Source organism: Enhydra lutris, unplaced genomic scaffold (genome assembly GCF_002288905.1).
Source record: "Enhydra lutris kenyoni isolate GAN:26980312 unplaced genomic scaffold, ASM228890v2 scaffoldscaffold13, whole genome shotgun sequence".
Classification (NCBI taxonomy): domain Eukaryota; kingdom Metazoa; phylum Chordata; class Mammalia; order Carnivora; family Mustelidae; genus Enhydra; species Enhydra lutris.
In genome coordinates this window covers 34,738,306-34,750,545 of record NW_019154097.1, presented here as the reverse complement: position 1 = coordinate 34,750,545, position 12,240 = coordinate 34,738,306, and the positions used below count along the sequence as shown (strand labels likewise).

The window sequence follows — 12,240 nt, the reverse complement described above, 5'->3', positions numbered from 1 at the left end:
CTTTAAGATTGTAAATAAATTTCAGCGAGTATGTGAATTTGTAAATATGGAATCCAAGACCATGATCGACTGTGATGGACGGATAGGGCCTGGCCCAGGCTTGATACTCAACACTAAGCTTTCAGGCCATTTCCCCCCTCCATGGACCGCCTCATTTGGTGGTGACTGCAGTGTCCCGCCAAGAGCAGCCATTATGCTCTCGAATGAAACCCTAGATGAAGCCCAGCCTAGAGCTTGGCACAGAACCCGCCCCTACACTTGTGTGTACGAGAGCAAGTCTCTTATCTTCAGATTCTGAGCCCTCGTCTGTGAACAGGGAACGGTCCTGGCTACCCTCCAGGGTGTGGAGACCCTCAGCAAAGGAGATGCCTGCCATGGACCAGAAGTCCCCGGCTAGGTGCTCCTGGAAGGCCTTCGGGACAGAGACCAGCAAGGCTCCCCATTGTTTCCGTGGTTCATTGATGAGGGCTGTCTTTACTTGCCCCTTCCGACCCACACGAGGCACGGACCCTGGGCCAGCACCCCCTTCGGAACTGTGTCAAGCCACTTTCTGGCCATTAATCTCTAAAAGTCTGTCAGGACCATTTGCATTAGCCTGTCTACAGAAAACCCCAGCTGGGCCCCAGTGGACCAGAAGCGGGGCTTGGGAAACCAAGCTGCTGTAGCCAGCTAGGAGCGGAGGCTCCGAGGTGTCCCAGCGCCCTCATGGACCAGCTCCTGCCTCATGCCATCTGTGCCCCAGCCAAGCCTCTGGGGTGCGGGGGGCCAGAGCTGTAGGACATCATGGGGTGGCCACCCCTTAGAGGGGACATGGAAAAGACACCACCTCCTACATGACGAGAGGGCAGGGATGCTGATGGAGGACGCTGGCTGGAGCACTCCCCACCACTACCCCGAAACTCTGGGGTTGGATGGGAACAGCCAAGCCCCGTCCTGGAACCCGGAACTCGGACCCCGGGGCAGTGGGCAGAGATGGAGTGCGCATGCGTGGTGGTGGGTGGGAGGCCGGGGGCAGAGTTCTGAAGACAGACTGGGCCCCCGCCCCGCCCCCACCTCCCCAAACACAGACTTGTCCTTTCCATGATGACCATGCAGCTTTCTTAATGGAACACAATCGCTGAACCTGGTACATTTCAAGCACTTTAGCCTTCCAGGACACCAGACTGCTGATGAAAACCATCTTCTGTGGGCGCCATGTTAATGAGAGGCCAAATTTCATATGCTTGCAAACTTTCCCCCCCGCCTCCTGCTGTCCTGGACCCCGCCTTCCCCCGCCTCAATAAAAGATTGCATCAGAGAGAGAGAGAGAGGGAGAGAGATTTCCATAATTTATAGTATGGGCATTTCACTGGGGACAAGCGCTAATCTGTACTTACCGATACATTTAAGAAAATGCATCCTCTCGCAAGCCTGCAGCATTTATGACTCTTGGCACAAACCGCAATGCTCAGTCTTCAATTAAGGGACACCTTAGGGTTCATTATCACACAATCGCTCCCTGTGAACCATGCCAAATGCTGTTTTGGCACAGAGCTTGGAAGATGAATTAGAAGGAAGTCTTCTCTGTAATGCCCTCTCCCCAACTCCCATTTCCATCATCAGCGTTTATGCCCTCCTCCTGCTCGCCCCTCCTTCTTTCCAAGTGGCTTTTACTATTCAATTTCTCAACGTCAAACTCGATTCTCTGGAGGTGTAGTTAAAGATGCCACTGCTCCTTTTTGTCTTCCGGCTCTCAACAGGCCTCAGAACGGCGCAGATGGGCTGCTCTCCACACCCCTTTTCGGCCTCAAGGAGCCACAGATGCTTTTTTCCCCTTCCTCTTAGAGCGTGGGGTAGAAAAGAGAAAAGGGACCTGAACTGGAGACACACACACACTCACACACACCCACAGCCATAAGGAGGGCTCTACACGGGATCCTCCCAGCACCGGGCGTCTAAGTGAGACGACACACATCAAGCTAGCAGCAAAGGCCGGGCATTTTCAAACGGGGAAGTCGGGAGCTGTGTTTGGAGCCGGTCGCTTCAACGGACCAGAAAGGAAGGAGGAAAAAAGAGGAGTCGAAGGCTCTTCCTTGATATCCTCCACAGAAGGGCCCCCACTGTCCCGCTGTGTCCTGAAACCCCTGGACCCTCCCTGAGTTACACCTCTGGGGGAGGAGGACCCTCCTTTTGTTTCCTTGATGGAAACACCAACAGCAAATGAGCACCTCAGCTGGCACTTGCCAGCCCTCCTGGCAACCCTGGGCCCCCCAGCGTGGCCCGGGGCCCAGAGTAAATGCCTCCTGGCGTGCCAGGAGGGAGCAGCCCGGGCAGCCGCAGCCAGAGAAGACTGTGGGAGGACGGCAGCGGCCCAGTGTGCCGGGCCAAGGCAGCCCTACCTTCTGCGCCAGGGAGGGGTGTGTGTGTGTGTGTGTGTGTGTTGGGGGGGAGCGGGTGGAGGGAGGGGGCGAGCTGACTCAGTTACGGGAAGTGAGCTGATCCAGCTGCGGGAGCTGGTCACAACCTCCCTTAAATGAAGCTTCCAGCTCCGCTTCTCCTGCCAGCGCCTCTGCTCGAGGACACTCGTTATTGACTTCTCAGTGTCACACCCACGTCAAGAGCGGCTTAGACTGACAGGTAAGAGGGGCTGATGGTAACCAAGGCTCTGGAGTCAGACTGTCAAATTATGCAAAGCCATTAAAATAAAATTAGCTTAACGAAGTAGCTAGAAATCTAGATCGGGCTCCAAGTCGGGCTGGTAGAGTGAGAACCTTCGCTCGATTTTATTCGGGGGGCACGGGGGCAGAGGGAGGGGCCTGGGCGGAAAGGAAAGCAAACAGACTAAAAATACTTCGCCCACAAGACGGCTTGTGGAAATTTTATTATATAGAGTGTAAAATGAATTGTCAGTCAAATAAAAAGAACACTTTTTTTTTTTAAAAACGACATGCATAACATTTTCCAACTGCCTTTTTTTAATAGTTAGACATTTCAAGCATTATAAGGAAAATAAGGAGAAAAACCCAGAAACATTTCAAACGGAATGTCCCTCAGGTCAATTAAAAATGCAAGAAAAAATAGCTTCGACTTCGTTTTTCTTTCCTTTAAAAATACATGTTATCTGTACAAGACGCACTACAGTAAACACCGGAAATCATATTATCCCTTTTATTAAATCAAAATTATTTAATTCATATGGTGGTTAATACTAGATTTATTTATTCATCTAGTTAATTTGACAAATATTAAGAAAATATTTAAAAGAAAAAAGGAAGAAACATCTTGGAATTAAACAACAGTTACTACATTTTAACGCGGTTTAACGTTCCACAGTGTTTGTTAAAAGTTATATCGAATTTCTTTTTAATATTAAAAATAACAGTATTTATATTTCTGAGAGAAGACAGAAAGGTTTTTCGTTTTGTTTTTAAAACAAGCTTGGAGGTCTTAGATACACAATTGCAACTGGTAATGGAGACACGAAAAAAAAAACGTATGCTAAACACACGGACACGTTTTTATATTACCCCTTTAGCACTCTAGAAATTATACAAACCCTATAAAATGCCCCCTCCCAATCCCTATTGGACAGCAATACAATTATCTGTCTCAATTCAGAATTCACATAATTAATTACAATACATAATAGTTCAGTTTTTTAAAAAAATGCAATAAAACCAGACAGCCAAGATAACAAGAAATTAGAAGTAAAACATTTAATGAATTTACACATTTAAGAATATTTAAATACTGTTTAAAAATTTTTTAAAGAATTTGTTACATACCACCTAAGACTTCCAAGCCACTTTCTGTTGCAACAGAAAAAAACTGTAAATAAAAAGACACACAACAAAACGGAACAGAACAAAACAGAAACACATCGTGTTGAAATGTCACTGCTCTGAGGCACGCGCTGGTGCCTGAATTTGCAGGTCTCACTCCAGAGAGAATCCCAGAGCTTACACATTTGAAATAACAAACAAAAATAATGAAACAAATTATCAGCAATTTTTAGTAACTAATTTTCCCGATTTTTAGAAAAATCCTGTTAATCTAAATATAGTGTTTCACAGAACAAAACAAAGGTTCTTCATCAAAAGGTTTGCAAATCTAAAAACCTCTGTTACAAATAGGTTTTCGCTCACAATGATTTCGGGGAGGAAAGAGCCGCAGGTTGCCGTCCTACTGCTCCTGCGGAAAGAAGGGGACAGAAGTTAGTGAGGTCAGCTCCTATGACCTCGTCTCAGTCTGGGGCTCTGAAGGTTCAGGGGTTGGGGCACAGGTCCCCTCTGGCTCCTCAGGGGGCACGAACACATGGCCCGCGTCCATGCATCCTGGGATCCAGGACAAACAAACCCTCTCCTGCACAGGAGGCCCTGGGCAGCTCCCCAAGCCCAGGTACGGGGGGTGGGGCAGGGGAGCGCGTCCCTCCCCTTGGCCACCCACCAGCCCCGACACCTGTCTCCACTGGGCCCAGGCACAGAGGGACCACTTTGGCAGTGAGATGACCAGCGAGCTTTGGGTCTAGGGGCTGTGGGAACCGGCATGCTGTCCATGGGGACCTGGCCAGCATCAGGTCACCTGGAGAGCACACCTGAGACACGCCTTAGGGCAGCCTTTGGCCATGCTCCCTATGTTAGTAAGAAATCCGTTTTCGGCTTCTGCCTGGACAGAGCACTCCTGGCTTCCACACAGGGTGGAGATCTGGCGTTCTGCCCCGGCCTTCAGAGTGTCTGGACTCGCCCTCCTCCTGCTGCCCCTTGCCGCTGACTGGGGGACAGTCTGGCCACCATTCTCTTTAAGAACAGTGGTGAGTGTGACTCCCACAGTCCCTACTGCAGTGCCGAGCCCGCCCAGAGTCATAAAGTCTGGTCATTTCGTGGACGGTGGGGGAAACTGAGGCCTAGAGAAACGGAGTGCCCCTCGGCACCACAGTCTCAGGGCTCGGACATGAGGGAGGGGCAGGCACTTCCTCTCTCACGGGGCCCAAACCTGCTGTCTCCAGGGCATGGAGCCTGAGCCATTCCTCCACAGCCCGGCCTTCCTGCCACAGGCCCGGGAGGAAGGGGGTTCGGGCTGGCCTGGAGGTGCCCGCGCCGCTACTGACCTGGCTGTGGGCCTGCGCCTGCCCTAACGTCTGCCCGTAGAAAGCGACCTGCTGCCTGTAATATTCCGCCCAGGCCACTGTGTAGTCCGGCGGGGAGCTGGCCTGAGGAGCGGCGCTGGCAGCGTGACCTGATTGACAAAGGAAAGCACGGAGGTTAGCGGGGGTGGCGACAAACTCGGGGAAGGCAAAGGGCGCTGTCAGCTCGGAGGGGTCCCGGGACAGCTGGAACAAGGGCCGACGCAGTCTCCCTCTGGACGCTGGACGAGCCACCGGGACGCCGTGCGGCCGGGCGCTGCCCAGGGGCACAGAGAGCTCTGAGCTGCCTGCTGCTTGGCCCTGCTCTGCCCCCAGACCTCACGGCTGGCTGTCGGTGCTTCCCATCACCCTTGCGGCCCGTCTGCCTGCCCCACAGCTGCCAGAGACAGAGACAGACAGAGAGACAGAGAGAGACACACAGAGAAACAGCACAGACAGTCGGCCGGGTGGTGGTGGGTGGAGGGGGAGACGAGCGGGAGGGAGGAAGAGGGAAAGGAGTGCGGGTCCCCGGCCTGGGTGCGGGGGTGCCCCTGCGCAGGCTCCAATCCCAGGACGGCTGGAAACACAGGCCCACGCGTGCCTGCGCGTCTGCATTTGGGAGGTCTGGGGGAGGCGGGGCATCTGGCGTCTCAGCAGGGGCTCCGGGCGGCGATGACCTCCCTGACCCCACCGAAGCCCGGGGTGATTCTCAGCGGGCCACTGCGGCCCTCGGCCTGGTTTTGCCAACCAGCAGGGAATGCCCCGCGCGGTCACACCGGCCGGCTCCACCCCGACCACACTCCCGCCCGGCACTTCGGAAACTGTACCGGGGATTTAGGACTCATTTTGGTTGCTGTTACTCGATTCTTTTCTTCTCTTGTTAACAAGATGGGCTTGGTTCCCGGCACAGCTGAGAGCACGAGCTTACTCGAGCAGGGAAACTGGCGCCCGGGCACCGGCTCTGATGGCAGGCCCCCTTCCTGCCGTCTCACCCTTTCTCTGGTCCCTGCCCTGAAGCGACCAAAAAGAGCCGGGAGGCAGCGCGACGGCCACGGACCGGGATGCCTGCTGCTCTGAGGCCTGGCCCAGCGGCTCCAGAGGGGACGGCTGAGGACGGGACAGCAGGCCCCAAGCTGTCCTCAGGCCCTTTGGCGTCCAGAAGGTGGGCGACTTCACCACGTTCCCTCTGACGGACACACAGGGGACGCAGGGAGACAAAAGCGGGGACTGAGACCAAGTCACACAGGGAAAACACTGAAGAAAAAAACAAAGGTGACAGGGAACCACGGGCAAGGAGGCCCACAGACAGGCGTGGGGGCACGGGGCCTGGGGGTCTGCTTCGTCAGAAGGCCAGCTCACTCACTCTGCTTTTTGTAATAGTCTTCCCAGGCCTTGCCGTAGTCGGGCTGGCGGCTCTGCGGCTGGCTCTGCGGGCCTGTGCGGGGAACACAAAAGCCGTCAGGCCCCCGCCGGCTGAGTGCCGCGCCTTACTTAGCCCGGGCCCAGTCCCGCTGCCCCGGAGGGCAGTGGCCAGGGAAACCGCGATGCCTGCAGGGGGCCTGGGAGGAGTGACGGAGGTCCCTGTGAAGAGGGCGTTGACAGGACAGCTAACCCCCAAGAGCAATGGGTCAGAACAGCCTCGACCCTTCAGATGGAGATCTGAGCTTGGGGAGCCCCCGAGGCCAGAGTGACAGAGTCTGAGGCTCCCTGAGTCGCCCTCCAAACCGGACAAAGAATCCCAGGGGTGCTGACCGCACTCTGGTCACCCGGCCGGTCTTGCACAGACTAATGGCTTTCACTCCGGACAAGCCCAAGTGCAGGGAAAGCACGTGGGAAAACAGCTCAGAGACCGAGCCTGGCGACTGTGACAGAAGACGGGGTACACGCAGCAGAGGGGCCGAGTGCCACAACATGCACCTGAGTCTGATTTAGCCTCGTGCCCTTCTAGGGGAGGAGCAGATGGGGACAGGAGGTGTGTGGGGCTGTTCCTGGCGGGCGAGCCGGGATGCCCGCTCTGCCTGGCACTGGCAGCAAAGACCTTGCGGGGGCGGGCGGAGTGGCAGCCGCCTGGCCCGGGCGTGAAGGATTCATAAGCCCTGACCAGAGCAACAAGTCGGGACCTTCTTCCCCACCGAGGTCAGGGCTGGCTTGTGTGTTCCCTGCTTGGCCCCCCTTCTGTCCTGTCTTCTGTTAGAACCGCAGGTGGCAGCCAGCGGGCAGGACACGCTGGTGACCGTGGTCACGGCAAAGTGTCTTCCCTGCTAAGTGATTTACTGCAGTCTGAGGAGGGGTGTGGGGTGACAGGAGTCTGTGTGTGGGGCTGGGAAAGGAAGTGAGGTGGGAGGAGCACACGGGGAGCAGCATCCCCTCCCCGTCCTGGTCCTCCCAGTAGGGCGTGAAGGGCCTCAGGACAATACTGGGCACAGAACAGGGTGGTTGGAGGGTGTGGGAAAGCGGGCCGGTTCTTCCAAACGAGATTTCACTGACAGAAACCAGTTCTCACCGCCCCTAGAGACAAACACAGCTCAGCACCACGAGACGAAGGACGGGAAGAGGCAAGAACCCAGGCCCTGTGTTTTCTTTCACTCTGCCCTATAGGCCTCTGCCTGCGGCGGGGAGTGGAGCTGGGGAGCAGAGCTGGGGCGCGGAACCGTGGCACAGGGGTCACTTCCCCTCAGGCAGGAGGACATGTCCCCTACCCACGCCCCCAGTCTAGGGCTTTCCCACAAGAGTCTCTGTCCCGGACAATGGAGCAAATGTAAAGTCCGCCCGGGACAGCCCGGGGCCACCTCTTGTCTCGCAGGCCCTTTTCCATCAGAACAGGAAACGCAAACAGGCTTGGGAGCAAGTGAGTGCGGTGAGACGGGCCCGGGGACTCTGGCAAGGGCGGGAGGGGGGGGGGCGTGCAGGTGTTCACGGTGAAATTCTTTCTAATATTCTGCATGTTTGAGACATTTTGTTAAAAAAAAGGTGGGGGGGGGGTAAATGCAACCATACAATGTCAGAGCTCACGGTTACTCTGGAAATCGAACCCAAACCTTTCATTTCTTAGACACCAACTGGAGGCCAGAGGAGGGGAAGGTGTGTAAGGCCACACACGGCCTCGGCCTCTGGACTCCAGACCCCACAGGGTGCTCGTGCAGCTGGGACCTGGAGCAGGCACCCCGGGCAGGGCTTCCTCATAGCGGCGCTCTGCTCAAGGGGCAGCGGGAGGGGCCGGGACCCGGGCTCCGTCCCTTGTGAGCCAAGCAGCCACAAAGCGGAGTGGCGCTACGAGGACCACAGGCAGCCGCGTGGAAGGACGCCCCCGACAGAAACAGCCGCAGGGCGAAGCACGGAAGGTAAGCAGCTTGGTTTGGTTTGGCTCTGAAGGCTGCGTGAGAATCCAACTCCAGAAGGATTCCTGAAGCTTGTGTGGGGGCCCGGGGGCAGGCCGAGGGGACTGGACACCGACAGGGACCTTCTCTAATGGTCAGCTGTCCCGCCGAGGTGTCCCTCCACTGAGCTAACTCTCCAGCTGTGTGCTTTCTGGAACGTTCAGGAGACAGAAAGACCATCCCTTCTAAGGCAGTACTGGAGAGAAAAGGGGGAGATGGTCACCAACAGGCCCGAGCCGGGGTGGGGGCCTGTCTGGGAGGGCAGTGAGGGGAGGGGCTGCAGGCTGGGCCAGGTCCAACCCATCTGTGAGCCCCTAGCTCTGAGAAGAACAGAGGAGATGGGAGAGAAAGGCTGGAAGGGGGGCCAGGAGAGGGCCGGCCTCCTCCCTTGCTCCGCTGGAGGCCCACCACAGGGCTGCTGGTGGCTCCCGCTGCCCCAGGTGCTCCTGGCAGCTCCGGGGAGGGACGTGCGGGCGTACTGGCCAAGAGATGCAACTAGAGCGTTCCAGACACGTCAGCCCCCCAGCCCTCCCATGTGGCGTGCGCAGTCCCACCTCCTCCCGGGTCACTTACTTGGGACCTGCTGTGTGGGCTGCTGCCACGCCTGGTAGGTGCTGCCCCATCCCTGGGTCAGAAAGGCTGGAGGACCACTACGGAGGACAAAAGAGTCATTCGTTCCAGAGCAAGCCACACCCCCATCTCCTCAACTGGATCCACCTCCCGCCAGGCTATCCGTGATCTGGTGCTTCACGGCTCCCCCCCACCCCTGGGCAGTGGCCACGTGGCAGCCCTGGTCCCAAGAGTCCCGAGAGAACCACACGGAGGGAGTGAGAGGTCGCCTACCTCACAGGGGTACTGTGCGGGTTTCCGTTCACTTTAGCAGCAATGCTCGGGAAGCAGCCCGAGCTCCTCGGGGGAAACGTGCTGAAAGAAAGTGAAGAACAAATGAACATGGCAGGCTGAGGACCACCGGCGGGGGGAACAGCCGCTCGGGGATGCCTGCGCTGACAAGGCCCTCCTCCCTGCGGGAAGGCCCTCACCCCTGGGACCGGCCAGTTGGCTATGGACAGGCTAGAGGGGCCGGCCGAGGGAGGCAGAGGGAAGAGTCTTGCTCACACCCAGGCTCTCGGCTGGCCCTCCCCAGAAGTAGCTGGAGAGAGGACCTCTTGACGGAGTGAACTCTTCCCGCCGAGACCGTGAGAGACTTACTTCTGATGAGGTGCGGCGGGTGGCTGGCTGAAAGGGCTCTGTCCAAAGGCTCCGGGCGCTCCGAGACTGGTCCCCTGTCAGGGGCACACAGGTAGCTCTCACTTCGCGTTGGCTGCGCCTCTGCCCTCCGCCCAGGCCCCTCCCACCCCCGGCAGACTACAGCTTTTGGGGACAGAGTCAAGTGACATCCAGATATCCTCTGACACTCGCTAGCCTCGCTTCCCCACAGGGGCTTCGCTTGCAGAAGTGGCTTCTGCCCCCTCGAGTGACCGAAACCACCACACAGCCCATACGAGCGCCGTCACAGGTGCCCTAGCGCGTCACCCTGGGGGTAGGGACCAACCTGCTTGACTCTCCCGTCAATTTAGGCTGGCCCATGGCTCTTTCTGCCATTCTACGTCCCCTTTGAGGTGAGCAGTGGCCAATCTGTCCTCCATCAACACTCCCTTTCTTTATCTGCTTTGAGGTGCCTGAAACTAAAGCCAGAGTCAATGAAAGCCGCCTGCAGGGCTGGCCGCCAGGGCGGTGCTGGGGGAAGGCTGCTGCCCCAGCTGCTCATCTAAGCCTGCAGGGGACCCGGCTCTGGGCCTGAGCTGCTGCGCTGCGGGGCCTCGGGGGCCTCGGTGAGTTCTGCCAGGGGGCTTCCTCCAGCGCGCCCGGGGCCTGGCCCTGGCATCCCTGGGCCCCAACCTTCCCCCTTGGCAACGTGGGAGGGGCCGCCCTCATGTGACATGCGGACCGGAAGGCACAGGAGGTACCAGGTTCTGGGGAGGAGCGGGTGCCTTGGACGTCCAGAAGAAAAGCCAGCTATCATTAAGCCGGGCAGGGAAGGACCTTGTACGTACGCCAACTTTCTCATCTATGAGCTGTCTGGCCACCTCGATCTGCTGAGGGACACCCCTGATGGTGAACATCCGCAGGCTGGGGTCAGTGCTGGGAGGGGGGTTCCGCTGCAGCTCCACGTGCGCGCCTGACTGCTGATTTATGCTTTTGATGCTCTCGCCCCCTGCAGACAGGTGGACACAAGACACAAGGGTAAGAGGCAGTTGCGGCAGACCCAGAGGCCCGGCGGTCCTCTGCCACTTAGGGGAGGAAAAGGTGTCCTCCGCACCCCGGCCCTCACCCGAGAGCAGACAAGTACCTTCAACGGACTCCGAAACCCCTGTTCTGACAAACACCAGGGCTCTCTCATTTGTAAAACCAGACTGAAGAGCGAGGAAGCTGGTTCTTCTCCTTGAGCCAGGCTGAGGCCAGACACCGCACGGCACCCACGCCAGGGCCTGGAGCCCAAGGGTGTGCACGCCGGAGCTGGGCTCTTGGAGGTTCACTGCAAGCCCGCCTCTGCCGGGGGAACACACTCTGTCCTCAGCCCTGCGGCTCCCTCCCCGCCACCAGCGCAAACAGACCGGCCACGGGCTCCAACAATGGCCAGAGCCCACTCAGGCCTTCCGAGGCCCTTCTCAAGTCCCTGCCTCCTCTGGGGGGTGGAGCGGGGGAGGTCTAGACAGAGAGGCAGCCGAGGATGGGGGTCACAGAGGCCTGGGTGGAGCGGGGTAATGAAAATTTAGTTGGACCCTTTGAAAAACCTTTGAGAGTTCTAGTCTCTTAATGAGATTTGCGTAACAAAAGGTCCAGCAGTGTCACAATGGTTTGATTCTTCTTTTGAAATTTCACAGAATTTACAGATCGGTCCTGCTCAACTGGGGTGGTGGTAGTGGGGGCAGAATACAAGGAAAACCCAGGAGCACGGAGTCTTGCAACATCAGAAAAAGACAGTCTGGAAAATCTGGTACAGGCGACCAGAGAACCCCAAATGATCAAAAGCAAAGACTACAGGCCAGTCTCTGTATCACTCCACCCCGCCCAGAGTCAAAACCAACCTGAAATGACATTTGTCATTTCTGGGTAACACGTGCACAGTCCTTCCAGCTGCTGCTGGGCACCCATCACGCCCATCAAGCAAGTAGACAAGGAAGATCCCAAGAGCACGCCCGGCCCGTGTTGTGTCTTATCTCACCCTCTTGGGATGCTACAGGCCCAGAGGGCACAATCGGAGCCGGGGTCCTGTGGGCCTTCCCGAAGGCGGACACTGCGGGGAAGGAGCCCGGAGGAAGCCAGGAAGCTGCTGGCCTTCGGGGAAAGCTCTGTTCAAACTGGCGCGTGCAGCGTGTCAGTTTAGCGGAGGATGGGTTTCAATTGAAAAGCAAATAAAAAACAACAGCGCGTCAGACCTTCCTTCAGGTTCTGCTACGGTTTAAGAGCAACCCTGCGTCCTCCACCTCAAGCACAGAGCACTGGCCAATGCAGAAAGTCACAGAAAAGCCTTCCAGCTGCTCGGTGGCCTCTGGGTCAGAGCGAGCCCCTCCCAGCCCTACAACTACGGCCTCCGCTCCCGTGTCACAATTTCATCCTCTCAGCACCACGCAAAGGGAGCAGCTTTGCTCCTGGGCAAAGTGCTTCTGGGGCTTAAGGAAGGTCAAGAAGAAGGAACTGGAAACCTTCCTAGCGCACACCCAGTGCTTGCAGGAATCCTCCAGCCTCCCCCGGGCCCCG

General features: G+C 57.2%; 1 protein-coding gene across 3 annotated transcripts in view; it reads right to left on the bottom strand.

Annotated features, from left to right (window-relative positions):
• Positions 1-2,940: 2,940 nt before the first annotated feature.
• Positions 2,941-12,240, bottom strand: part of LOC111145696 (far upstream element binding protein 3) — a 49,728-nt gene continuing 40,428 nt past the window's right edge. For 2 of the 3 annotated variants that reach the window (XM_022500807.1, XM_022500808.1), the window contains exons 13-19: positions 10,533-10,693; positions 9,688-9,761; positions 9,322-9,402; positions 9,052-9,128; positions 6,465-6,536; positions 5,087-5,214; positions 2,941-4,170 (exon numbers count right to left, since the gene is read on the bottom strand). In XM_022500807.1, coding sequence (XP_022356515.1) covers positions 4,162-4,170; positions 5,087-5,214; positions 6,465-6,536; positions 9,052-9,128; positions 9,322-9,402; positions 9,688-9,761; positions 10,533-10,693 — 602 coding nt within the window. In that variant the 3' untranslated portion in view covers positions 2,941-4,161. The remainder of the gene's footprint in view (positions 4,171-5,086; positions 5,215-6,464; positions 6,537-9,051; positions 9,129-9,321; positions 9,403-9,687; positions 9,762-10,532; positions 10,694-12,240) is intronic. The other variant, XM_022500809.1, reaches the window with a different exon arrangement.